Consider the following 27,275-nt stretch of genomic DNA (forward strand, 5'->3'; position numbering starts at 1 on the left):
CTTACACTGGAGCTGGATTTCCATTGCTGATCCAATCCCTAACCCCATCTTCTCCACCCCCTGCCATTTTTACCTAGAATGCAATTACTATTGTCAGTGGGACACCTGTGAAAACTTACCAATGAGGATGTCAGGCTTGGAGTAACTTTGCATTTAGAATAAAATCAAGAAAACATAACAGACGGTGCCATCTCATATGTAGGTGATCATCTATTTTATTATATATTAAAAAAAATAATGCCCTCCTTCCAACAAGCTCAGTTTGTAAATACAAACATTAGGTACACATTGAAAAATAATTATCTCTAAATCTTTTCACTTGCAAAGGTTCAGGTGTAATTTTAAAAAAGCTTCTTCTTATTGGTATGCATAATTTCCTAAAAAAACACAACTGCACTTCACAATCTTCAATCAAATTAAAGTTGGATTATACCAGGTGGCTGTGCTAAGTCCATTCAGTTAATTTCTGGAAATATTATGAGTTATCCTTCTGGGAATATTCAGAGTTTCAAGGTTTTGTCACTTATGGCTTTATAAATGTCCTCAGTCATAGGCACATACATTTTTGCTGTGTCATCCAAGAAATACAAGGCATCTTTGATGACTGCAGGGTTAAAGCCCTCCTCCGCGAGGGTCACTTTGCGGTGTTTAAAAGTTGCAGTGATCTCAATGGTGTCCTGAAAAACACCAAATAATCCACATTGTGATTACATCTTGCAACAGATAAGGGTGCATGGTGAGGGGTCGGAGTGGGGCATGGGGGTCTGCAACTCACAAGCATCCCTGTCTCATGTGGAGCTGTGAAGTGAGTTTTGGATGATACTCACACATCACGTTTTCAGAATCTCCACTAGGGGGCCCATTTGCAAGGTATTTTTTTATTCCCTTAAAGCTCTGGGATCCCCTGTGGGGAGTGAGGGGCTGCCAATAGTGAGACACTTGTGCGTAGATTTCCGAGCAGAGGGGTGGCACCTCTTGCTTGGTGAGGCTTCGGGTAGTACTGGAATATCCTGACTAATGGTGGGAATGGCAGGAAGGATCACTCACACACGTACAACTCTGTTTGCTCAGTCTATGGGTCTGTTAGACTGAAGACCGGTTTTTCCTTCAATTAATATGTTAATTGAAATATCTGAGGTATTTCATTTTCATGTCTCCTTACCATTAGGTTGCAAAGCAAATGTCAGTGCTTTATGAACATCAATGGGAATAACGTTTTGCACTCAACAATATCTAGAATCCCAAGACCTCTTTTTCTCAAGTCTTCAAGCTACAGAATCACAGAGCTCAAAGTCCATACGTCAGTGTTAAACCAACCAAAGGGTTAATATTTAAGGAAGAAAAAACATCCTTTTAGTGGCAATAGTTAAGTTTTCAGTAAGTTCTACCTGCCTAATGATGCCCAATTAATTGTCACATCAATAAAAGTGTAGGACTTCAGTGTATTTTTCCATTCTTTAAAACTGGAAACAACAGGATGGTCAGAGCGTTTCTACTTGAAGTGTCTGTCATACCTCACTCCATGCAGACTTTGTGAGTTATTTACTGACTGTTGCTGCATGAACTGGCCTGTCACTTTAGGGAGAAAGGGATTAGGATTGGATTTCTGCTAGCTATATTTTCTGATAGTTCTACTTCTTTATTGACCCACGACACTTCTTTCTGAGCTTCCTGGAAAGGGTGGTGAAAATTTGACAAATGGGGTCACCACGGGAGAAGGGGAGTCGTTCCCTGACAGAGGTCTCCAAGAGAGAGGATAACTAAACTTGGCAAGACGACTCACCTGTATTCTTAGAAACCGGGGCCTTGCATACGCAGGCAGGTAATCAGCAATGTGCTGAAAGAGTTTCTTTCCATCAAATTCATGGTTTTCTTTTATTTTGATAGAGGCCATGCCAATTCGACCCTCATGACCTACAAATAACGTGAGAAAAAATTAGATGTGTTGTAGCTATTTATTTTATTTATGATATTTTGCTAGTTCAAAGAACTGTGGACTGAGACAACATAGACAACATTATGGCATGTATTTCTTTTGGATAGCTGGAATTTTTATTTCAAACATGTCAACATTATTCTAAAGTGAATATACAAATACTAATAGTAATAACAGCAGGACATTAATTGAATCTATATTATATGCCAGGCCCTATAACAAGTATGTTTTATGGATTGTCTCATTTAACCCTCACAAAAACCTTATGAAGAGGTACAATGCCATCTCCATTTTACAGATGAACAAATTGAGGCTTAAAGATATCAACAGACTTATTCAAGGTCATACAGCAAATACTAGGCAGGGTCGGACATCAAATCCAGGCAGGCTGGTTCTAGATTCTGTGCTTGTAACCATTGTCTTTCTTCTTAGCAGCCTGTATGACAACCTCTGAGTGGGAAACAGGTCCAACTGGTGGCTGAAGAAGTTTTTCTGACCCTGGTGAAAAGTCCCTGCACTGCTGTCATGAGGCTGTCATGAATAACTGAGCTCAGGTTGTTCCTCAGGTTGCAGTGTCAGGTCTGTTACACCTCCAGGTACAAACACCACCTTTGAGAATTACTTATTTAATCAAGGTTCCTAATAGCTTTTCTCAGCACTTCAGAGAGGCTGCGGGACAAAGGGTGGGGGCAGGTGCAGAGGTGAGCTGTTGGGTGCCCTCCTACCTACTCTCCCCAGAGGATGGGCTCTCTGTGGAGCAAACAGATCCTAACAGCAGGGCCGTTAGTGGAGAGGTGTTTAGCACAATTACTCTTGTTTTCTTGTGAGGACAGTGGTCATTAGGTATTAATATGCTTTCTACCTGATCTGGTAGACCCAGCGGGAGTCCAGGTCCACTTCCCTAAACAACTTAGCTATAATCAGAGAGTGGGGAAGGAGCTGCCCTTGATCACCTGGGCCCCAGCTTGCGAAATCTCTTCCATGGTGATTGTGTATTTACCTATGGCTCTAAAGAAGGCAAAAAATAAAAGGGGGGAAAAAAAAGAAAAGAAAAGAAACGCCCCCTTATTTGGTTTGCCTCTCATTGAGGAAGGGCGGCAGGGCACCAGGCCCTCTTTCTTTAGGGATCCCTGGCACCTGCCTGAGAAATCTTGAATATCTCCAATAAGCTCCTTTTAGAATTAAGGCAGGAGCAACAGAAATCCTCTGCATTTACTGGCTCCTGCTTCTTGCTCTTATAGTGGCAATGCCGGACCAAGGGGTGAATGGGCCTGTGGGCTCTCAAGCTTCTGCCCTGACTCCCAGAGGTTAGTTTGGGACTAATTCAGCTCTAGGGGGAGGGTTCCAGTCTACAACAGTCCAGGCTACATCTAAAGATCAGTTCTGGCAAGGGGTTCCCTAGAGCTGCACCGTACAATACGGCAGCCACTGGTCACATGTGAGTATTAAGACTAAAATTAATTATAATTAAATAAAATAAAAAATCCAATTCCTCAATTGCACTAGCCACATTTCAAGTGCTTTGTAGCCACATGGTGGCTACTAGATACCATACTGGACAGGGAAGATACAGAACATGTTCATCACTGCAGAAAGTTCTGTTGAGAATAGAAAGTTCTATTGTATACTGTAATGATGAATAAGCTAACTATACTGATGTAACCACCACACACTCTACACAATTATTGAGAATCAACATTGTACCCCACATGTATGTATAATAAAAAATAAATAATAAAAAAAGAGAATAGAAAGTTCTAGAGAGTAGTCGGGCAGTTCTGTTGTGATACACAGAAAAAACAACTCCATTCTAGACCCAAACCTAGAAGTTCCCCCCTGGTCCAAAGCTGAGACCTGTGAAGACCTTCACAGAATCACCCATGGTGGACTGATGCCTCACTTTAGCTGGGCTGGAATGGGGCTGGCCTTAGTGGATGGGAGGTCAGACAGGTGTGGCACTGAGAATCCCAGAATCTGAAAGCTGGAAGGGATATTAGAGTTTATCTCTAATCTTTCACTGCTGCAAGAATTCTCCCAGGATCCCAGGTGGACATCCAACTTCTCTTTACATTCCCTGCCACAGGAGACAAGCCTATTCTATTGCTGGTACCTCTGGTTACAGGGGAGTTTTCAGGCTAAATCTGCTCCTTGGTCCTTTCAGTCTGTTGGTTTTAGTTTGGATCGTTGGAGCAACACGGAACAACCTGTTCCTTGTTCTACCTTACTATCTTCCAACCATTGGAAGACCATTAACCTCCTCTTCTTTGTTCTACATCAGTGGCTCCCCAAACTTACAGGTTGTTAGAAACACTTGGGAATTAAAAAAACAAAACAAAACACACGCAGATTCTGAATTCCAAACCCTGGAGGTTCTGAATTATTAGATGTAGGCTTTCAAAAGTTTCCCAATGATTCTGATGATTGGCCAAATTTTCAGAACCAGTGAGCTTTAGTGCTTCTCAGACTTAAATGTTTTTTTGTTTTTTAAAAAAATTTTGGTAAAGCACAAAACATAAAATTCATCATTTTAGCCATTTTAAAGTATACAATTCAGCAGCATTTAGAACGCCCCACAATGTGTGATCGTCACCAGTATCTAGTTCTAGAATGTTTTCATCACTCCCAAGTCAGCCATTAATGTTTTTCAGAATCACCGGAGGGCTTGAGAAAACACAGCTTCCTGGGCTCCACCCCAGAGATTCTGACTCAGGAGGTCTGGGCTAGGGCCAAAGAAACTGCATTTCTAACAAGCTACTGGGGGTGATGTTGATACTGCTGGTCCCGGGACCCCATCTGAGGAACACTGGGCTAGGTTCTTCTGTTCCATTTTCCAGATTCTCCCGCCTTCTCATACACACTCTTTTGTGTAGTTACTCTTTTAAATTAAGCATTTGGAAGCACACCCAACATTATAGGAGGGGTCTGTGAGAGCCCAGCATGGTATGATGGCCAACCACCACGACTTGGACCCTTGTGTTAATTCAGCCTCAGGTCTGATACATTCTCCTTGGGACAACATGAGGAGTATTCTGTACCCCTCACTCTCTGTGACCTGAGATGTGGCTATACTCCCCCTCGTGTCACTGTCACAGGGTCGAAGAGAAGCAGGCATGAGAAATTCTCGAATATTCTTTAAAAAATAAAAGGATAACACAAGGTCATGTGAAACTTATAGCTCAGGGAGAAGGGACTTTTTGATTTCTACTTTGAATATGGGTGAGAATCCTAAATACTGAGTTCTGGGGAAATAATAATACCCCTAGCGTCTTATATTTGGACAGTGATTTGGAGGTTTGAATCCTCTCTGACATCTATAATTGACATGATTTATTATCATGATAACACTCATGTATATATTTGATAAATACATGTTTAGCATTTGTGTAATTAAAATGAATTCTTTCTCTCGGACAACCTTAATTGCAGGGCTGGTATTATCTCTAACTTTAGTGATGTGCCTGAAGTCAAATAGCCAGCAGGTGTTGCAGCCAGGACTCAAGGTCAGACCAGGCCCCACCCCCGGCTGGCAGAAGTAGATCTGCAGAAGGCGCTGTGGTGTTGACATTCTGGGTGTCTGAAACTTAGTGGGGTGGGCTGGGGTCACGGACCTTCCTAAAAAGAAGAGGTTGGACAAAATCAGCTCCTCCCCAGTTTTTTCTCCCAGCAACTGTACTTACTCTTATTTGTGCCTCCCACTTCTGAGGCCAAGGCACCATTTCCCAGCCCTCAGGCATGACACAGCTTTTCTTCAGGCATGCCAAACACAGCATGGGACCCTGCATCTCCCAGACTCAGCCTGCCAGAGAGCCCAAGAACAGCTGGGAGCTGAACCACAGAGGAAAGCCAGGTTCCCATGTACTGAGTTGGCTATTACAATGGAACATAACCAGACATAAGCTTCTTTCTCCCTGGTGGCTGAAAGAGCTGTTTAATTCTCCAGGTGGCAAGAGAAAGCAATGACAAACTTGCCCTGGGGTTAAAATTATGTTCAGTTACAGATTTATAAAATCTCATTATACCTGGTATGGGTACTCCATAAACATTCACTTCCTGGATAAAATCGACCAGTCCTACTGTGTCAGCAACTTCAGTGGTGGCCACATTTTCCCCTTTCCATCTGGAAGAAAAGGCAAGGTTAGCAGAGGTCTGTCTCTGGTGGTTTCTGGCCCAGGCTGCAATGACTGCAAAGAGCAGGTGTTTCCTTCAGACCTCTGCTGGGTAGCTGGTCTGGTATTCCCTACCTAAGCCCCCCAAACTCCCTAACTTAGTCCCAGTTGAAGCATCCTGCTTGAGGCATAAAAGGCAAAGGCACAGACCTCGATAATAAAATATGGAATTTCAGTCTCTCCACACAAAACACAATACACAGAATGATGTTCTAATGTTAAAATGAAGCCTTGGGACTCGCCAGTTACCTGAGTTGGTTAGAGCACAGTGTTACAACATGAAGCGCAAGGGTTTGGATCCCTGAACTGGCCAGCCATCAAAAAAAAAAAAAAAGTACGGGCTTGGCCAAGAAAGGCACTGGAAATCTGAATAAATCTCAACTATTTTTTGCTGTGTTGAGGCCTCTCACTTTTCTCATTTACTAATGTAAGTTGCTATTTAATTCAGTTAGTGAAGTTCTATTTCATAGAATTTCATATTTATGTTTCATAGCAACAAGAAAGCTTTTAATTAAAAAGGAAAAAAATCATACCTTGGTTAAGGGGAGATTGTAATGTTAAGGCCCAACCAGGTGGTATTTAGCACTTAATAAAGAATTAAAATTTTGTTTTACATAAAAAAATTCTTTAGACCTCCCAGAAGTATCTTCTTAATAACATGAAGGTGGCATAAAATAATGACATGGATCCTGAGCCATGGAATATTAGAGATGGAAGGAACCCTGAGAATCATCAAGACCTTCATTTCATGGGTGAATGAATTGAAGTCAATAACAGTTACCTGCCTTGATAACACTGCTGGAGGTAGAGGTGAGCCCAGGAGCTGGGTTCTCATTCAACCCTGTGATCTTCCTACTACAGCCAGATAACTTCTATCACTTCCTCATTCCCTCATTCAAAAAGTAATAACAGTTGTCCCTTTGTATCTGCAGGGGTTTGGTTCTAAGACCTCCTGTGGATAGTAAAATCCATGGATGCTCAAGTCCCTTATAAAACGGTGTAGTATTTGCATATAACCTATGCACATCCTCCCATAGACTTTAAATCATCTCTAGATTACTTATAATACCTAATGCAATGTAATAGTTGTTATACTGCATTGTTTTTAAAATTTGTATTATTTCTTATTGTTGTATTGTTATTTTTTAATTTTTTTCCCCAAATATTTTCCATCCACAGTTGGTAAAATCTGGGAATGTGGAAACCTTGGTTATACAGGGTTGAACTATATGTATGTCAGGCAGTGTGCTAGGTGCTGGGAGGTGAACAAGCAGACACAGGGCCTGTCCTCAGGGAGTTTACATAGGAAGGAAGCTCATGTCATGAGGCTGGAGGACTGTGCTATTGCTGGGATTTAATTTCATGGTCTATTAGAAGGATTTTCAAACTTCCTTGTGCTGACCTTGGGCTTCTGTGGGAAACTGTCTATTTGGGCAAGGAGGGTGGGAGGGAGGGAGGGGAGGAGGAAGAGCTCTGAACCCCTCACCTCCTCTTCAACCAGATCAGCTTCACATTAATTTGCATTTGATTTTACCTGAAGAAAACCCCATGAATGGAAGCAGTGTAAAAATCCCTGGTTGTCCTAAGAATGACCAGTAATAATGCAGGACAAAAGAGAGAAGTTGGATGGACTTTAGGTTCTAGAAATCAGACACAGGTTTCCTGCCTTAGTCTCATCTGGTGTTGCTCAACCAAGTTAACTGCACTGCAGGGCGACCCTTCATGCATTTTGCTCCTTATTCTCTGGGAATACAGGAGGTTGAACTGACAAGCCAAAGAGACAGAAGGGAATGAAGCACGATAACCAAAGTGGAAAGCAATTCTAATGTAAGAGTAAGCTAAAGTGTTTGCATGTGTTTGTTTTTGGCTCAATCATTCAGAGAAACCAACCGGAATGTATCTCCAACTCTGTCATGGAAGTAGATGAAATTTTCATGGTCAATCACTAAGAGATCTCCACTGTTGTAATAGAGGTCTCCTTTCTTAAAGACATCTCTCATTTTTTTCTTCTCTGTCTGAGTCTTTCCTCCAGCATAGCCAGTAAATGGCGTAAATTGTGTGATTCTGCAAATCAGGAGTCCGACTTCACCTAAGACAGAGAAGTTAATTGTTGTTTTATGTGCTAGAGGTAAGCAAATTTATACACCAACCTTCTCTTAAAACTGATACCGTAAAACTCACCGTCAACGAGCTGGCTGCAGAAAGCGTAATTTTCCATGCACACGTACACATGAATTATATACACATATATACACCACACACATCTACTATACATTATTCTATATGGCCATGCATTTGTAATTCTTTTACTGAATAATGATTTACACATATAAGTAGACAAAAGTCCACTGTACCTTTGGGAACTCTGATGCAATATCCATTTCCATCTCGAACAGGTTCATCTTTCTCCACATCATATTTTATCAGTTCATAAGTTACGACTTTCTACCAAAATTAAAATATACCATTTTGAGTATAGACTCTTTTACAATTTTTTTATTGTGGTATAACATAAGTCTGTAAAGTACACATATCTTAAGTGGCTAATAATTACATCCAAATACTGTCATATTTGCATTTTTATGGTAATAGGGAAAATAATATACTTATTGCTCTTACTGAATTACTTAAATTCTTATATCATTAAATGATATATTAAGTATGATAGAGTTTTAATAATTTTATAGTCATGGGCATGAAATAATTATACTTTTGATCCATAAAGATATTGGATAACATGTCCCTGGAAATGTGAAACATTAATATTAATATAAGATTATATGATATTTTTCAAACCCATTTGTAATACATTCACCAAAAGACATGTACAAGAATGTTCATAACAGCTTTATTTATAACAGTCCCAAACTAGAAATAATCCAAATACCCATTAACAGGAGAACGAATAAATAAATAAATAGCAGCATATTCATACAAGGGAAAACTGCATGGCAATAAAAAATAAACCACCTGCTGAAACACCAACATGAATGGATGGAAGTCACAGACATCATTATGACATAGCTTTTAAGAAATCTCTGGAAATCAGCTCCACGTGCTCTCATTTTTCATGTACTTACTCTCTGTAGGTAGTTTACTCTTCCGACAGCACCAATTTTTCTTGTATAATTCAGAAATCCAATATTGCCTTCAGTGGAGGCATAGAACTCATAAATGTGAATGTCTCCAAATCTCTTGATGAATTCTCTCCATACATCTGCTCGTAAGCCATTTCCCATTGCAGCTCTCACTTTATGATCACGATCACTCGGTTTCTGTGGTGGGGGAGAAAGAAGAGACCAAACTGAAACATCTCTGGAGCCTGTACTCATATATTAATAATGGCCTTTTTTTACATATTTAATTTATACTAATAATTCCTTTATTTTATTACACATTTGTGTTGGTTTCAAATTTACCTTAGTGCATGCCTTTCTTGACACCTTTGCACTCTATCCCCTCTCCCTCCCACACAAGCAGTATGGTCTGACTGCTATAACTCTGATTTAATAACCAAAATACGTGGATTTTCCCATTTTGATTTTTAAGGGGCAAAATGAGATAATCTGACAACCATGTGATACCAATGTTTAATCCATATCCAATCTAAAGTTAGGATAATGTGTTAATAGCTTCCTTGATGGGGCTGGTGAATATCAGTGAGCTGCCACAAAGGATGGGCCAATGGGGAAACTGTGTCAGAGACCTACATGATCTATCACCAGTAGGACCCTGGGTGGTGTCTCTCATGCTGAAGAAAAGTGGGAACACAGTCGTGTGTGTGTGTGTGTGTGTGTGAGAGAGAGAGAGAGAGAGAGAGAGAGAGAGAGAGAGAGAGAGAGAGAGAGAGAGAGAGAGAGAGAGAGAGAGAACCATTTTCCATAAAGTCAGTAAAATGCCTGGAGGTATTGGAAAGAAGAATCTCGATCATGCCCTCATTTAACAGGTAAACTCAGGGGTCACAAGACCAGCTGGAGCTGAACCAAGACAAAACCATCCCAATGGGATTGGAAGGGGAAAAGAAGGAGGAAACTGGCTCCCAGTTGCCTCAGATGGCCTGGGAAAAATATGCTTTGCTATAAATAAAAACTACAAAGGAAAATCTGTTTTGATTGTAAGGACTGAAAGGAGAGCTTGTGTCAGCAAGAGAGGTTGGGCTGGGACCAGCTGCCTTCTATTCAGCCCTACTCACTCACGAGGGCCCTATGGACACGTCCAAACCAATGGAAATTTTAATGATATTTTATATTAATAAGGCAGTTTATGTCCTCCAGGAGATTAAAGCCTGGTGGATGAGACAGACAAATAACAAGTATAATTTTAACTTGCAAATTCTGTTACTCTATGACCTTTGTTCTAGTAGGAAACAGAATGGGATGGGGTAAAAGTGCGGGGTAACTTGGCCTCTCCTCTCACATGGAGTGTTAACTTCTTTGATTGAACAACAGTTGCTTAAATTACAGCATTTTGTACATTATTTCCTACACTGTGAAGTCACTGCAAAGTGATTTTGGAATAAAATTTCTCTTCCAAAAGACTTGTTGGAAGAGAGAAGCTGCTCTGTAAGGGGAGGGACTTTGATGTGGCAGTTAAAAATCAAACCAAAACAAACCTTGAATTGGTTTCCATGCAGGAGGAGCTAAGGGAGGCAGAAAACATGCATTTAATTTTTAAGTAGCCCATTGGCCAAAACTTAGGTGGTGAAGCTCCTTCAGGAGTCCTAAAACCACAGAGATGGACAAATACTGGTCACCGGTACAAACGGGCCCCATGCCGGTGGCTTTTTTTCCTGTGTGTGGCTGGTTGGTACAGGGACTGGACCCTGGATCTTGGTGTTATCAGCACTATGCTTGAACCAACTGAGCTAGCTGGCCAGCTGCCAGTGACCCTTAACCAGAGTGTTCAGGAGAGTCACCTAAGAAGCCTCTTGAACCTGCAGGAACCTTGGACATTCTGACTGAGTAGGAATGTGCTCTTTAACTGGCTTCCTAGGTCCATAGGTCAATGACTCCATTCCCTTTTATAATTACCTGTAAGTAGCTCTAAGTAGGTAGACCACATGTCTGGTTTACCAAGGCCAGTCCTGGTTTCTGCCTGTTGTCCTGGTGTGCTTATTACCTTTCACTATCAAGCACCCTGGTTTGGATAATGAATGGTAGGGTCAGCCTGCCCAGAAGGCACTGTCCTCCTCAGTAACGACTGTACTTTGCAGAGACCAACCCTACCCCCCACACTGCTGTCCCTCGCTGCCTCTCTAAGAATAAAACATCATGAATATTTGAATACTTACTTTTGCTTCAAAATAATCACCTGACCTGGGTGCTTACCTCCTCCCAGGCCTGCATGAGAAGCTCCAAAGTAGCTTTCCCATGCGTGAACCCCCGACCTTACCTATTCCACATGCAGCCCACAGTCAGCCCTCCTCCCACCCGCTTAGTTTATTTCCTTGTCTAACGGGTGGTGAACATCTATCTCCCCTCAAAAATGAAAGGCCAAATATATCTCTATATCACCCACAGTGCCTGCATCTGTGCTTTGCATATGGTATAATCCCTGCAGTAAAATAAATAACCGTCACCAGGAAACCCTCAGTTTCCACGTTCAACGGCCAGTGCCCAGGACATCAGCACAAGGGCAGGGCTTAGAGTGCAGGAGGGTGCAGGTGCCCTCAGTGTGTGGGAGAATGGCCAGCCTCACAGGTGCAGCTGTCGCCTGTGGGTGGCAGGTAGCTGGGCTCATAATCACAATACCACGGGCTCAGTTTTCATCATACAACTGAGGGATCTTATTACACTTTCAGAGGGAATTAAGGGTCTAGGCTGAAAATGTTTGTGGACACCAATGGGAGATCCTGGAGCCTTCTAAGATGTCTGGTTCTCACCTAGCTTTCACTCACGGGTGGCTGAAAACAGAGTATGACTTGAGTTTTCCTTTCCCATAGGGGAAAGAGTGCTTTGCCATCACCAGAGACATTCCTCAAAGGAAATGATTTTTAGGTCAAGGGTCACCTGTTCATTTAACGAGGATCAAACCTTTTATTCTACAGTAGAGCTAAGGTGTAACATGCAAACACACCTGGGGGACTTAAATCCACTGGGACTTAATGACTGCTGAAGGGTGGGAGGTGAAGGTGTCCAGGGAGGAAGGTAGGGTGCCAGGTAATGAGAGTAAGCAGGAAGCTCTTACTGAGGGCTTTTCTGTGTATCAGGCATTTGACCTGGATTATCTTACTAAAGTTTCTAAAGAATCCTACCAAAATGTCACAGGTAATAAGGCATTTGCATCATATTACAATTGAGGAACTAAAGCCTCAGGAAGCTTAAAATAATTTGCCTAAGATCACAAAGGTAGCAAAATAGTTGCTCCAAGATTCAAAGTCAAATCTATGTGACTCCAGAGAGCTATTTTCCTTAATTAAAAAAAAAAAAAAAAAGAAAGAAAGAAAAGAAGTGAAAAAGGAGAGAAAAAAAAAAGAAAAAAGAAAAGAGAGTGACACACACGTAGTTTAAGAATCAAACAGTACTGAAAGGCTCTCATATGTGTCTCCCCTCATGTGTCTCCCCACGCTTTGCCCCCAGCTTACTGCCTAGAGGTGGACACTTTTAACTCTTGTAGCTGTTTCTTCTTATTTCCATATTTCTAAATTAAATGCTTATATTGATAGTCTTGAGTAATCAATTTTAGATTTTCTACTGTGCTAGGTGAGGATTAAGCTCTCTCCCATTTTTCGAGTATCACAATTTTTGGTTAAATCAATATTCAGTGCTCACATTATTTTGCCCATATATACCACTGATGAATCAAGTTATCTACGGACAAATTCTTGAACAAATTTTTGTTTTTTCCTGGAATTGCCTCCCTGCTTCATTTTCTTACTGTCTACAGATATTTGTGTTTCCTCCACTGCCTCAAATATAATATTCCTCATGGCAAAATCTATCAGATGATATAATTTCCTTTTATCCATCTGCTCCAATCTGAACTAGCTGCTCTCTGGGCCTTGGGATTCCCTTTGTCTCTCTTTCCTGGATTCTGTCTTCCTCTTTCTTTTTTCACTTTCCAGTTTAGATGGAATAGTTTCTCTAGTAATTTCCTGAAGGAGCATATGTAAGAGGTAAGTTTTTTTTTTGACTCTGAATGTCTGAAAATATTCTTATTGTACACCTGATTGATAATTTGGCTGGATATAGAACTCCAGATAAGCAATAATTTTTACTTAGAATTTTGAAAGCACCACTCCTTTGTTTTCCAGTTTGTGGTATTGCTCTTGGCAAGGCAAATTGCATTCTTATATAATCTTTTCTCTCTCTTTTGGTAGTCTTAAATTTCATCATGAAGTACTTTTTTTCATTGCACTAATTTTATTGGGTACTCAGCTGGCCCTTTAAATCTGTCCTTCAGTTGTGGGATGTTTTCTTGTATTATTTCTTTAATAATTTCCTTCCGTCTATTTTCTCTATTCTCTTTTCCTGATTTCCTATTAATTTTATGTTGGACTTCAATTGATCTCTAATTTTCTTATCTAGTCTCCCTTCATGTCCATCAATTTATATTTTTGTTCAACTTTCTTTAAGATTTCTCAATTTTATCTTCCAGTCTTTCAATGAATTAAAGATTTTTAAAAATCATTTTTATTTTCAGGTCTTACTCTGTTTTTATCTTTTTGTAGCACACTATTCTTGTTTTATGGATAAAATAACTTCTCTAATCTCTCTGAGGATATTAATTATATGCTTTTGGAAGTTTCTCCTGTTCTTTGAATTGATGCTATTTCTTCTTTTATTTTGATGATCTTTCCCATTGGAGGCTTTCCTTAGGTGTCTGGCGGTCCTTGATGTCTGTTAATATTTAAGGGTAAGGCAACAAAAAGATGATTAAGCAGCTCTGTGGGGGGGGCAGGACTATTGCCAGGTGGGGTGCACTGTTATGTGATGAGGCAGTAAGCCAATGTCCAATTTCATTTCTGGGAAAGTTGAGTTCTTTCTAAGAATGACCCTCCTCAAGGCTCTCTCCTGCCTGCATGTATAAACTGGCTACTGAAGTTCTGGAAACTGTGTACAGGAAAGGAACTGGGGCTCTCCCTGGTCAGTATGTGGATATGTTTACTCAGTCTTTATTTTCAGTGCCTCACCCCTGTCCTCCTCCATTCTTGAGGTCCTTGAGTTCAAATCTTCTTTAGATTTCCCCCAGAGCATAAACCTCCTGTCTCCTATGGGATGGTGAGGGGAGCAGCAGGTCTAGTTATTTCTTATACAAATTTTCAAATAATCCTCACCCCACCTTCCATCATATTCAGAGCCTCTAATTTCTCAGCCAATTTCTTGTTGTTACCTGTCTCTGAATTTCTTTCTCAGCCCTACTACGGCAGTCACCTCCATCTTTCAGCTTTCTGTCCTATGTAGTTCATGGTTGCACATTTCTTAGTTTCTCAGAAGATGGAGCTTGGGTGTATTTTTCTTGTCTTCCTTCTTTTGGGGTGACTTCCAAGAGGTGAAAGGGCAGAAGGTGTTTATCATATTAGCAAAATTCCAGAGTCCATGTTCCAAAGTCCATAACTAATATGCTATACTTCTGCTCGGATGAAGTTCCACCTGTCTGTTTTACAGAATGGATGTTTCTCCCTCCAATGTATAGTCTCCAAATAGAGAACTCTGCTAGATTCTCCCTAAAAATGCCATCACCGGCATCACTCTTCCACGCAAGGCCCCTTAGTCATGATTTGTCACGCTCACATTTCAGTCTCAGTGTAGTAAAGCCCTTGCTGCCTGGCCCAGCCGATCACCTACACTGCTTGCAGTTCCCAATATGCCAAGTCCTTCACTCTACCACTTCACAGGCTGTTCCTGCCCCCCAGAAGCCCTTCTTTCTTTGCCTAGCTGGAGCACATCTCTGCACTCTTCAACTCTCACCTTCTCGGCACACCTTCCTGATCCGCTCTCCTTCCCCCTTTTTCTTCTGGCCTGCCCCCTTCTCAGCCCCCAGTCACACTGGGCACTCTCCACTCTGTGCTGCTACACACTCCTCCATTCCGTCTTCTGTCAGAATGAAGGTGATGCAGAGACAGGTGGAATACTAGTATAAAAATAATTCAATAATGACATTAACAGAAACTGCTGTGGAAAAGGTCCTAACCCAGCTCACAGCTAATTATGACCCTCATGAGTCTGTTGAACTTGCCAAAAATCAGAATATGTGCTAAGCCCGAACTTTTTGGGGGAAACACATTACCTCCCTCACCTCAATTATATAAGAATTAAACAAGAATTTAGAGGTTCGTTCATCAAAATTTGTTAATGTCCTGATGTGCCAGTCACAGATCTTGGCACTGGGGATCTGGCAGTGCACATAGTCCCTACTCGTGTGGAATTTTCACTTAATGGGAGGAAACACAATAATCATCTAAATTGGTCCTATGTCAGCAGTGATATGTGCCATGAAAAGCAGTAGCAAGGTGGACAGTGGGGCGTATGTGAGATGTTTGTTAATTAGTAGAAAGGGCCTCTCTGATAAGGTGACATCTGGGCAGAGACAGAATAAAGTTTGGGAGAGAAAATTGGGGAAGAGCCTCTCACGCTTCTTTATGTGTCACAGTCACATGGCAGCTGGTCTGCAAGTTGAACATAACAAGAGCTTATTGATAGCAATTTATCAACCGACGCTTTGAGTTTGTTTTATGTCGATTGAGTAGATTAAAGGAATTAGAACCTGGTGAGTTCACTGCACTGTTTAGTCCAGTCAACTAGGGTCAAATCTGCATGACAGGGGACATTTGGCAATGTCTGGAGACATTCTGATTATCACGACCTGGGGAGGGGGGGAGGTTACTATTGGCATCTTGTGGGTAAAGGCCATCCTAGAGTGCACAGATGAAGTCTATACAGCAAAGAAGTAACAGGCACAAAATGTCAGCAGTGCCACTGTTGAGAGAAATCCCGATCTGGTCCCAAGGTCAGCCACCAGATGTCTGATGAGAGCTGAGGGACTGAGCAGGAGGAGCTCTTGAGAACAAACCCATCAAGATAGCCGGGTATCTGCAAACAGGGTAGATGTATGGCCCTTGGACTTACCTTGGGCATCTGTTTCAAGTTTGATGATAGGCTTGGTTGGGAATCCCCAAAGTCATGTGGGGATTTCGTCATTAAACAACATTAAGTAAAAGTTTTCTGCACGCCTTTGGTATAGGAGAGGGCAAGGAGACAACATATGACATTACAGTCTAGGGAGGATGGGAGGCATGAAGACAAACTCCTGCAATGTAGCAGGGGCCACAGAAGGGTAGAAAAGAAATGATGTAGGGGAAGGAAGCAATGACTTTTATGTGAGTGACCCAAATAGGTTTAGCATAAGAAATATCATTTGAACTGGGCGGTGACAATGGCTTTTAATAAGTGCAGAGGGAAGTGGAGGATATGCTAGGTAGAGGGCAAGATGTGGAAATGGGTAAAAAGGTGGGGAATAATAATCATAACAGTAAAAGTAACTGCCATGTCGTAAGCCCCTCAATATGGTAGGTGTGGTACCAAGCATTTTATCATACAATTGCAGTCTAAACTGAAAACTGATATATAAAAATCACCTGAAACCTGGCATGGCCCAAAGTGACTTGAATTGCCATCTTATCCATTTGAAAAAAGATTGTAAAACATGGGAAGTGTTACCTGGGGTGTGTTGCATAAATACCGAAGCAGTTCACCAATATACTGAATGACAGTGACATTGTATTTTCTGCAGTCATCCCAAAACTGGCTGGCTGAAAATTTGGTCCGCAAGGCAAGAGTAGCACCTACAGAGAAGGCATAGGAAGTGTCAACAAAGACACACTACCAAAAATTTTTCCAAATATATTTAATTTGTCATTTTTGAAAGGTAGAAATTTAAAAAATGGATTATATTCACAAACAAGTATTGAGTACCTATTACATTCAATGCAAAAAATGAATAAGACATGGTTTTGTCCTACGGGGGCTTCCAATCTATAGGGGACAAGACATGTACAAAAGTCATCCTAATAGAAGCCAGCTTGCAGTAAAAGGTTCAAATGAGACCCCAGGGGAGTGTGAGGGTGTGAACGTGTGTGTGAGCACACGTGCACAGAATAATTTTACTTGGGGGCAGGAGAAAGGCATCTTTTATAAGATGGATGGTTTGAGTTAGGCCTTGAGAACTGAATAAGGAAAGAGATGAGAGAATTTCAGGCAGAGGAGAAGGCTTGGACGCAAGGACAGGACAGTCCAGAAGGTGCTGGGGAATGGACAAGACTCAGTCAACCTGTGATTGGGGTGGTAAAGGGTAGTGGGATGAACCAGGAGGAGCAGCTAGGGGTGCAATCATGGAAAGCTTGGAAGTGCCACGTGGGGGAGCCAGACTTAATTTTGAAGGTAATAGAGAGCCAAGGTCTTGAGCAAGCAGGAGATAGTACTCTTCTTTGATGGGTGAGGTAGACAGAGTAATGGTCCTCAAAGATGCCCACATCTTAATCTCCAGAACCTGTGAATATGCTACCTTACATGGCAAAAGGGACTTTGTAGATGTGATTAAGTTAAGAATCCTGGGATGGAAAGATTATCCTGGACTATCTGGGTGTGCCCAATGTAATTACAAAGATCCTCATAGGAAGGAGGCAAGGTCAAATGCAGGAGGAGGAGATGGGATGATGGAAATAAAAGGTTGGAGCGATGTGCTCTGAAGATGGAAGAGGGGGCCATGAGCCAAGGAATAAAGGCAGTCTCTAAAAGCTGGTAAAGGCAAGGAAATTTCTCTCTTAAAGCCTCCAGAAGAAATGCAGCCCTGCTGACACCTTGATTTTAGGACTCTGACCTCCAGAACAGTAAGAGAATATATGTGTTGTTTTACTAAGTTTGTGGTGATTTGTTACAGCAGCAATAAAATAAAATAAACTAATAAAATGGGTAAAAATAATCTATCTGTTATATTCAATCTAATTATAGGCATAAAATGTAGTAAAACTGAAATAAAAAATCTTACAAATATTTTTCCATGTTATGAATTTATTTTTACTATTAAATACACCAAAGTCCAATGTTTTAGAAGAGGAGAAAAGTTTTAAATACTAATTTTTCTTCTTTAGCATGTATTTATGGTGCCTAGGTGATTGATTTGTTTCTTTGGAAGCCTCAGTGTCACTCTGTTCTTGAAGGGCCTAGCAATATGACCAGGTCCAGTCATTCCTTGCACTGAAGGCTGCTACTGATGCTGGGCTAAGTATTTTATAGCTGATCAATTAGTGGATGAAGGAAGGAAGCAGGGGCTTGGACAATCACATGTGTATGTATATGTATATATAATATATAAATGTTTAGGGCCTGCTTCCCGGTTTGGGGAAGGCCATTGTCTCCCTCTGTCCTCAGATGGAGGACAGCAGCTCTCTCCTGTCTCTTCTTATAAGGGCAACGATACTATTTATGAAGCGTCCACCCTCATGACCCAATTACCCCCCAAAGGCCCCATCTCATACTACTACCACATTGGGGCTTAGAATTTTAGCATGAATTTTTTGGGGGACACAAACATTTAGTCCATAACATATACACACACACATATATATGTGTGTGTGTATATATTATACATATACATATATGATTATTTAAAATGAAATGCCACATGGGAGAAAAAGTTAAGTTTTTTAGCTCAAAGAGTTAGAGACAGCTTCCTGGAAGAGGTGGATATTAGACTGAGCCTTAATGTATAAAAGTGGCATAAATCATACTGGAAGGAGATTGGATGGCAATTCCAATTTGAATAGCAACATGTGGGAAGATAAGAGAAGAGATGGCAAGCCAAGCATCTGACTTGAACTGAGGAGCTGCCGGGATGGGGAAGAATAAAGAACAGGGACAGTGGAGCAGAAGTTTAAATCAGATGCTGATGGAAAATCAACTGCAAGTTTCTGAAGATAGAAATGACAGAGGAGAATTATTTCTGGAATCTAAGAATCAAGTGTCTTAACCTGGATAAAGACCTAAAATATTTTAAATGAGTTTCTTACTTGATATACTGAACAATTTGAGCATTCTATTATTAGACAAGCAGGCACGAGAAAATATAAACTACTTTAGATACTTGCTTGCGATGTGCGAGCCAAATAGCCTTTTTATTAATGCAAAACTAAACACTGTTCCTAGCAGACAGGGAAGTAGCCAAATTTTATATGACTTTTCCTTATGAGCAGATGTGAATGTGCACTAGCCTCCGATGCCTGTTGAGAGGAAAAGCTTACCCATCAGGATGCATCCATTTACACCGATCATGAGTGCGGCACTGTGGTACAAGGGCAGAGCGGTATAGATGACATCATCTGTCTTAACACCGCTTGCAACAGCAATGCCAGTTCCATACCATATGCGTTGATGATTAATCATCGCAGCTTTTGGGAGACCTTTGCAAAGATACAAGAGAAGGCACGAGTGAGCCGAGATTGGCTATGCATAGTCTGGGAGAGAGATCCAGCTCACGAGGATTCATCATCAGGTGAATTGCATAGGGCAGGGCCATGTTAGACCAGGAGTAGGCAAACTTTTTTGGTAAAGGACCAGTCAGTAAATATGTTAGGCTTTGTAGGGTCATATGGTCTCTGCTGAAACAACTAAACTGCTATTGTGACCAAAAGCAGCCACATACCCACATAAAGGAATGAATGTGGCTGTGTTCCATAAGACTTTATTTGCAAAAACAGGTGGGAAGGCTGTCTCTCCTACAGGTCATAGTTTGCTAACTAACCATCTGAGTTAGACGGTAGTAATCTGAAGAGAAAGGGAAGAGAAAGGAATCGATACCTATTAAATTTCTGTTCTGTGCCTACCATGCCGCAAGACATTTTCAAAATTTCATTTAGGTTTCATAACAAATGTATGAGAATATATTATATAAAATTGTATTCTCCAATCCACAGAAGAGAAGTTTGAGATTCAGAGAGATTAAATTGCCCAGCCATCCAATCACTTCCTCTGTAACCACTTTTATTAATTCCTATGTACTTTTCTAGAGATTTTTTATACAAATAAGAGCAAATGTGAACAATTACTCATATGTTCTTGCTTTTTCCATGAAAAAAAATTATGCACACTCTCCTGCACTGTTTTTATTTTCTTTGCCACTTAATAATGTTTCTTGGAGATCTATTCACACTTGTACACTGTGAGATTTCCCTCATTTATTCATTCACTCATTCTCTCCCTCTCAGCTTCCTCGAGTCCTTTGGATGAGTGTATTATAATTTATTTACATAATTTGCTATTTCAAATAATCCATGTTGTATAACCTTGTCCACATTCACGTTATGAATGACACTCCATCTTTTGGGTAAATTCACTGAGGTAAGATTTCTAGGTCAAAAGATATGTCTTTGCAATTTTGATAGATAACTGCCACATTGCAGTTATAAGGGATGTCCCTATTCACTCTCCCATTAGCAATACTTGAGAGTGCCTGTTTCTTCATAGCCTTGCCAATGTATGCTCTCAAACGTTGGGATTTTTGTCCATCTGAAAGGTACAAAATGGTGTCTCATATAGTTTTAGTACTCTAGACTAAATAAAATTGCATTTTCTTAATCATAATTTATATAAGTTTTTTGTAGGACTTTCTACCGAAAGTGTATGTTTATATTGTTTCCCATGGAATATCAATTTAGTTGGGGAGGACATGAAGTCATTGCTAAGGAGGCTGGGTTACAGTTTATCTTTTAGTTATTTATTTTTTTGGCAGGAGGGTTAGAGTTTAAAATCTGAGTGGAGAAGTAGGTTTGTAAAGAGGAAGGCAGATCCCTGTAGTCTCAAACCCATCAATACTCAACGTTTCCTTAGCTAGGTTTTACCCAAATAACAGCAATATGTTATAAGGCAAAGCGGCATGGCCAGCAAACTACCATCATTGTAAACACAATTCAAAATTCATTTTCTTTGACAGTAGGTGACTGGCACTGTGTTAGTATTAATGCCCCATTCTACAGTAATATTAAGAAATAAAAGAAAGCATCAATAAATCAAATGTATTCATCATGGAAAAGAATTGCCCAAATAGTGAAGGCTCTAAATCATATTTTAAAAAAATAAATGCCCAAGTTTGTTGCTGTAAAGTACTTTCAGAACTTTCCTAATTTAAGATTTTGTATTAATGAAGAAATAAGAATATTTGGTAACTATTATATAATTTTGAGCTAATGAGTTCCTTTGAGGAATAGGAAAGGCAGTTTATTCTCCAGTTGCTTAAATGAGTTCTTTTAATTAACATTTACAAGAGTAACTTAGCAAATACTTTACTCAGAGATAAGGAAAAAAGTAGAATAAAGATCAGTCCAATTGTCTTTCAATTAATATAAATTCTGAATTGTGGGATTAAATCAGGGAGTGCTCATTCTTTTTTTCTCCCTAAAATGGGTTTTATATCTGACTGCCAAAACATGCATTGTGAGGAAATTCCATACTTGTCTCTCCAGTACTAAGACTAGACCTCCCCATCACTAACCAAGGGCTCATTGTATCTCAATTATTTCCTGAATCAAAGTTTACAATTTAATTTTTCCACTCTACTAAGAAGTGAATATAAAAGTCTCATATATTAAGTTATACCGACAGTGGAAGCAATTGGCTAATTATGTCATCCCATCTTACTGTTATATTGGCATGGCAATATAGAACTTTTGACAAATAAAAAAATGATAGACATTATGCTTTGAGCACCAGCTTTAATAAGTCATTCCCAGCTTCCCCTTCTCAATTAAAGAAAATATTTAGCAAAAGTGACTGTATGAAAGGAAGCCAACATTAAGGTTAAACTCAGGTTCAGAAACTGTGAGATCAGATAGATGCTGAGGGCCTGTGGAGGCAGGAGAGAGTTCCTGCGTGCTGGTGTTCAGACAAAAGGCTCAAGGGAACCTTTAGCCTTATCTATAATGCTCGATTATTTTATAAGGAGAATGCATGCATGTTTATTACCTGCTTAAATTAAATAAAAATTTTAATCAAAAGAGATAAAAGATTAATATATTCAATTTCCCAATAATAATCATCATCAACATGCTGGGGCTGCTTCCTGTCCTGCTTTTATTTATTTATTTATTTATTTGCCAGCTGGGCTGTACGGGGATCTGAACCTGTGACCTTCGTGTTATAAGGCTGCACTCTAACCAACTGAGCTAACCAGCCAGGCCTCTGTCCCTCTTTTAAATATATTCCTCAGGCTTCATATTATTACATGTTGGGTAACATTTTTCCTGACCTCTTAGAGTAGGCATATACCAAATATCTGTTACATTGATAAACCAGGAGGTATTACGGCAGATCTGTAAACTCTACCAGCTGTGGAGTCAGCCTATAAGGTGAATCCTATCACTTCTACTTCTCATTTTGGCAAGTTCTCAACCTAAGTGGCAGTTTCTGAATCTGTAAAACAGGAGTAACAATAGTACCTATCTCACAGGTGGTAGGAGCATTGTATGAACAAATGCCATAAAACGCCTAGAAGAATGCCTAGTACCTATTACACTTAACACTGCTTGCTCCACATAATTGTTCCAATAACACTGTTAATTGGCATTGTTTTTCCCTAGTGGCTCATAAAATAATGGTGAAGCTTTACAGTTGGAGGCATCCTAGATTTGATGAAATACAGTATTTTATGCCCTCCATTAGAGCCATCCTACATCCACAGTACCAAACAGCTCCAAGCCAGTGTGCACGGGAAGATAGTGGTCAAAACATTTACGTAAATGTAACACCATTATTGTCCTCTGGTGTTCCATTTATAATTGATTATGCATTATCTCTGAACTCTGGGAATAATATAACCAAAATACAAGCATCAAAAAAATTCCAACACCCCATTCAGTGCCAAATCTCACCCATCATCCTACCTATTCTGGTAGTTCTTGGTTAACCTCTTTATCTGTTCTATACCAACTTGGGGAAATTATGAGGGCACTTCAAAAAGTTCATGGAAGGACTTGCATTATCTTTCAATTCTATTTTTCCATGACCTATTTGAAGTTCCCTCATATGCATAGCGTGGAGAAACCCAAATGGGATCATATGCTATAAAATAAGTTCCCACAGGCAGAGAGCTAAATCCCCTGAGGATTAGTTATCGGATAAGTTTCGCCAAAGAAAGAGAACATTTGAAAACCTAAGCCAACATTTAACTCCTTCAGGATGGGTCCATTTCTTTGAGAATCTTCTCTTTATTTTTACCTGTGGTTCCAGAAGTATAAATGTATAAGGCAGGAGTGGAAAAAGTGACTTCAGACCTCCATGACTCTGGTATAGGTTCAGATGACACTTCATCCATTTTGTCCAGCAAAGAGTCAATCCCATCTGTGTTAGAAGTTCTGCTCACATAATAGATGAACACATCATCTTTTTTCAGGCTTGGCAGAACCTCTTCAACAGCTGCTTGTAGTTCTTAATTCAATAAGAAAAAAAAAAAAATCCAAACAAATTAGTCCCTTAAAGTTCTATTAGTACAATAAGCTTCATGATAATTTCATTTTCAGCATAATTTTTGTTAAAATATGTGTACATGACAAGTGATGCTTATAGTTACTCATTTTCTAACATGGAATTTGCTACATTTGAAAAAAATCACAAGACTCCAATATTTGAGGGAAGCATATTTGAGGTTTTGGTGGTTTCATAAGCAGATGGTTGGTTGAAATCTGTACTTCTTATGGCAAGTGCTAACAAATGGACAAAGGGGTAAAAACCAAGAAATATAAGTGCATAACCTATAACTGGTATATACTCTAGAAATGAACTTAGTTATTCCTAATATGTGCCCCACAAGACCAGTGATGGAAAAAAAAAAAAAAAGGAAATTTTAAGTAACGTGAAGAGAAACAGAAAGAAGTGAGGCATGCTAACTAGCAGAGATGACAGAAGCCAACTTCACATAACAAATTTTTTATCACATCAGTAACAAGTAGCTCCACTGGGAAAATTTAGCTGATTTGAGAAATAAGCTCTAAATTTCATAAGTGCATTCTCTGGTCTGAGAAAAAAAAAAAGAAAGAAACGATTTATTTACTTACTGATTTTTTGGTGGCTAGCCAGTAAGGGATACGAACCCTTGACCTTAGTGTTATAACACTATGCTCTAACCAACTAAGCTAACCAGCCAGTTAAACCCAAAGTGTTTAATTTAGAGCAGTGTTTTTCAACCTGTGGGTCACAATATAGTAGTGCATTGTAAAGCCATTTAAGGTGACCAATATATCTAAAAATTAAAGAAGAATGAAGTAGAAATTTTCAGAGCACAGTACACAAATTAAGAGGTAAGTATTGTTTTTTAAAAGTTTTGTTTCAGTTATGTGGGTGCGTGGGTGCTGGTTCACATACAAATGTATTTCTTGCTAGGTCAAGGTAAAAAATTTTAATGGTACTGATTTAATATGGAAACCACATTTCATGTTTGCTTCGTGTATTTTTGTGCCTTTAAGTCATAAAATGAGACTGCTTTAAGCTTACTTGTCTTGAATTGCTATAATTGAAGTGAATATACTTATTCTTAATAAGAAGATGACTCAATATCCCAGGGAATTACCTTGGGGAGGCTATGCCTGATTCATCTTATATGCTTTGTTTTTCAGATGTTTGTGTATGATGTCTCCATTAAGATATGTATCACTGCGATAGATACACTTAAAATTTAAAAAAATATTTTAACCAAAGGACTCATGCACCTGGTAAAAATAAGTCAAGTAGTACAAAAGGGTTTATAATAAAAATCAATAGGCCCTTACCCCAGCGCTTCCTCACCCAGATGCCTAGAGGAACCACTTTCAATTTTTTTAGCTGTTTCCTCTGGCAATCTCCTCTCCATCACCAAAAAAAAAATGTGCTCTTCCTGTTTTAGATACATAACTAACTCCTTCTTGGCCTATCAGTTATGATCCCCACCCCCATTTTACCCACATTTTGTCCACTCCCAACAGTTATTATTGTTACTTTATGTTGTCTACATTAATAGCATTTACATCTATTCTGAGACCATAGTTATGTCTCCCCAGCTTTGTCGATGAGTTGAGTCTGTTAAATTAACTTACATTTGGCTAAAGCTGCTTCTATAAGTAGTGAACTGCAACCAATCTTGAGAGTATATTCTTCTAACAAGCAGCCAAGTCTCAGCCAGTCACAGGCTGCAAACTACTCAGACATGTCTGAATAAGGCAAACATGGAGCTGTAGCCAAGAAGGCTATTTCTGAATGTCATTTTCTTTGTCTATTAATATTGTCTGCCCAGGTTGCTGGGTGGAGCTCTCTGAACCTCTGTTGGTTCAGGGTGCTGCCTGATTCATGAATTGTTTCTTTGCTCAAATAAACTCTGCTAACTTTAATTTGTCTAAAGTTTTTTTTTTTAACAGCTCTAGAAGCTGAAAACCAGTAATCAGAATTGACATAATTATGACTATGTAAATATTATTTACTACAGAACCAAAGAACACACTATAATCCTATTTCCTTTCTTGGACAGTTTTCTCCTGGATTTTCTAGTTGGCTGTCATTTCTTTAATGTACTATTTTACTCAACTATTTTTCAACCCCATCAGATCACTCTCTCCACCCCCTTCCCCCCAGGAGCCTTAATTCTCTTCCTCTACTGTTTTATTTTTGACTGGTTGCCCTCTAGTCCTTCTGCACTTTGGAAAGGTTACCAAAAAATATTACTGTTCTGGAAACCGGAGTGGTAGCATCTAATCCTTTGCCACTGCTTTGGCTCAGGTCCTCATTATTTCCTACCTAGATTATTGCAAGAGCCTCCTGACCAATCTCCTTGCCTCTAATCTCTCCCACTTTCAATTTAACAGCTTTACTATTGCCCAACTTCTTGTTGCTACCCTGTTTAAAATTCTTCAATGGCTGCTCATCCCTCCCTTGCAATAGAATCCACTCTCCTTATTTGAGAAGTCCCAAGGTTCTTCACAGTTTCATAGTCTCATCTCTTCTGGCCTTTCTGATGTCATCTCCTGCTATCTACCCCTTACCCCTTTCCTCTAGCCACACTGATCTATGTGAAATCCACTAATGTACCCATATGCTCACATCTCATTACCTTTATCCAGGTTGTTTCATCTGTTTGGAAGGCCTTCCCATCCCCTGGTCACCTGGAAAACTCCTGCTTATCCTTCAAGACTCAGCCTAGGTGATACTTCTCTCCTGTAACCTTCCTTTCCTCTATAAAGTTATCCACTCCCTTCAGCACATATTTCTATTAGGATATTTGGTATATAGTATGATATGGTTCAATTCTTTTTCTCCTCTATTGGACAGTGAAATCTTTGAGGTTAAGAGATCATAAATAAATCATTAATTATTTTTGCACCCCCAATACTAGGTAAGTGCTAAATGTTTATATGTGAAAAAACTCTGCACAAAGTATTGTATTAGTGTGGAAGAGATGGAGGAATAAGCTAAAGCTGCTGGTTTAAAGGATTCAGATCTTACAATACTGTGAGTTGATAAATCTTTAATAAAATATAAAATAAAATAATTTCTGTGATACAGGTATGCCTTGCATACAAGTTAGGGCCCAAGAAATATCCCTTTCTACATTCCTTCCTCCTGCCCTGAGACTGAATCTACATAATCAAACACTGTGTTCATAAGTTACTTGGATTCATTCTTATTTCCTCCCTCCCAATATTTATTCAGCATCTATTTAAAGAGTGCTCCCCATGTGCCAGGAAGGGTTCTCAGCACTGTAAACAACAATGAGCAGAACATATACTGTTTTCATAGAGTCTTGTTGGTCTTGTAGGTCCTTAGGAGGAGAAGGTGTTTTGGGAACACATGGGGGAGGGGCACAAAGATGACCGAGGTGCTGTCTAAACTGGGACCTGAAAGATAGCAGGACTTGGTGAGATGAAGATCACCGTAGATTGACTGAGCCTGTTTTTGGCAGAGAGAGCAGCTTATACAAAGGCCCAGAGGCAAAGCAGTATGGTGCCAAAGTACCTCAAATAGGCTAAAGCTGACTGGCATGTAGAATTAAAGGGGAATAAGGTTGGGAGAAGAGGGGGGCATGCGTTAGGGACCAGGTGGTCCCTAAAGGCCTGGCTTAAGTCAGGTAAATGAATCGGAGGGAGGGAGAACAGCTGGTAGATGAAGCTCATCTGCACTAGAGTAGCAGCAGTAGATGTAGAGAAGGGGACGTATTTAAGAGAT

At 40.0% G+C, this 27,275-nt stretch overlaps 1 protein-coding gene across 2 annotated transcripts in view; it reads right to left on the minus strand.

Moving 5' to 3' along the window:
• Nucleotides 1–500: 500 nt before the first annotated feature.
• SLC27A2 (solute carrier family 27 member 2) overlaps nt 501–27,275 on the minus strand; it is a 36,696-nt gene continuing 9,921 nt past the window's right edge. The window contains exons 2-10 of one of the 2 annotated variants that reach the window (XM_063091709.1): nt 23,307–23,516; nt 19,340–19,498; nt 16,761–16,885; nt 9,183–9,377; nt 8,457–8,547; nt 7,993–8,191; nt 5,956–6,053; nt 1,784–1,914; nt 501–677 (exon numbers count right to left, since the gene is read on the minus strand). In XM_063091709.1, the coding sequence (XP_062947779.1) occupies nt 501–677; nt 1,784–1,914; nt 5,956–6,053; nt 7,993–8,191; nt 8,457–8,547; nt 9,183–9,377; nt 16,761–16,885; nt 19,340–19,498; nt 23,307–23,516 (1,385 nt within the window). The remainder of the gene's footprint in view (nt 678–1,783; nt 1,915–5,955; nt 6,054–7,992; nt 8,192–8,456; nt 8,548–9,182; nt 9,378–16,760; nt 16,886–19,339; nt 19,499–23,306; nt 23,517–27,275) is intronic. The other variant, XM_063091710.1, reaches the window with a different exon arrangement.

Source organism: Cynocephalus volans, chromosome 3 (assembly GCF_027409185.1).
Source record: "Cynocephalus volans isolate mCynVol1 chromosome 3, mCynVol1.pri, whole genome shotgun sequence".
Classification (NCBI taxonomy): Eukaryota; Metazoa; Chordata; class Mammalia; order Dermoptera; family Cynocephalidae; genus Cynocephalus; species Cynocephalus volans.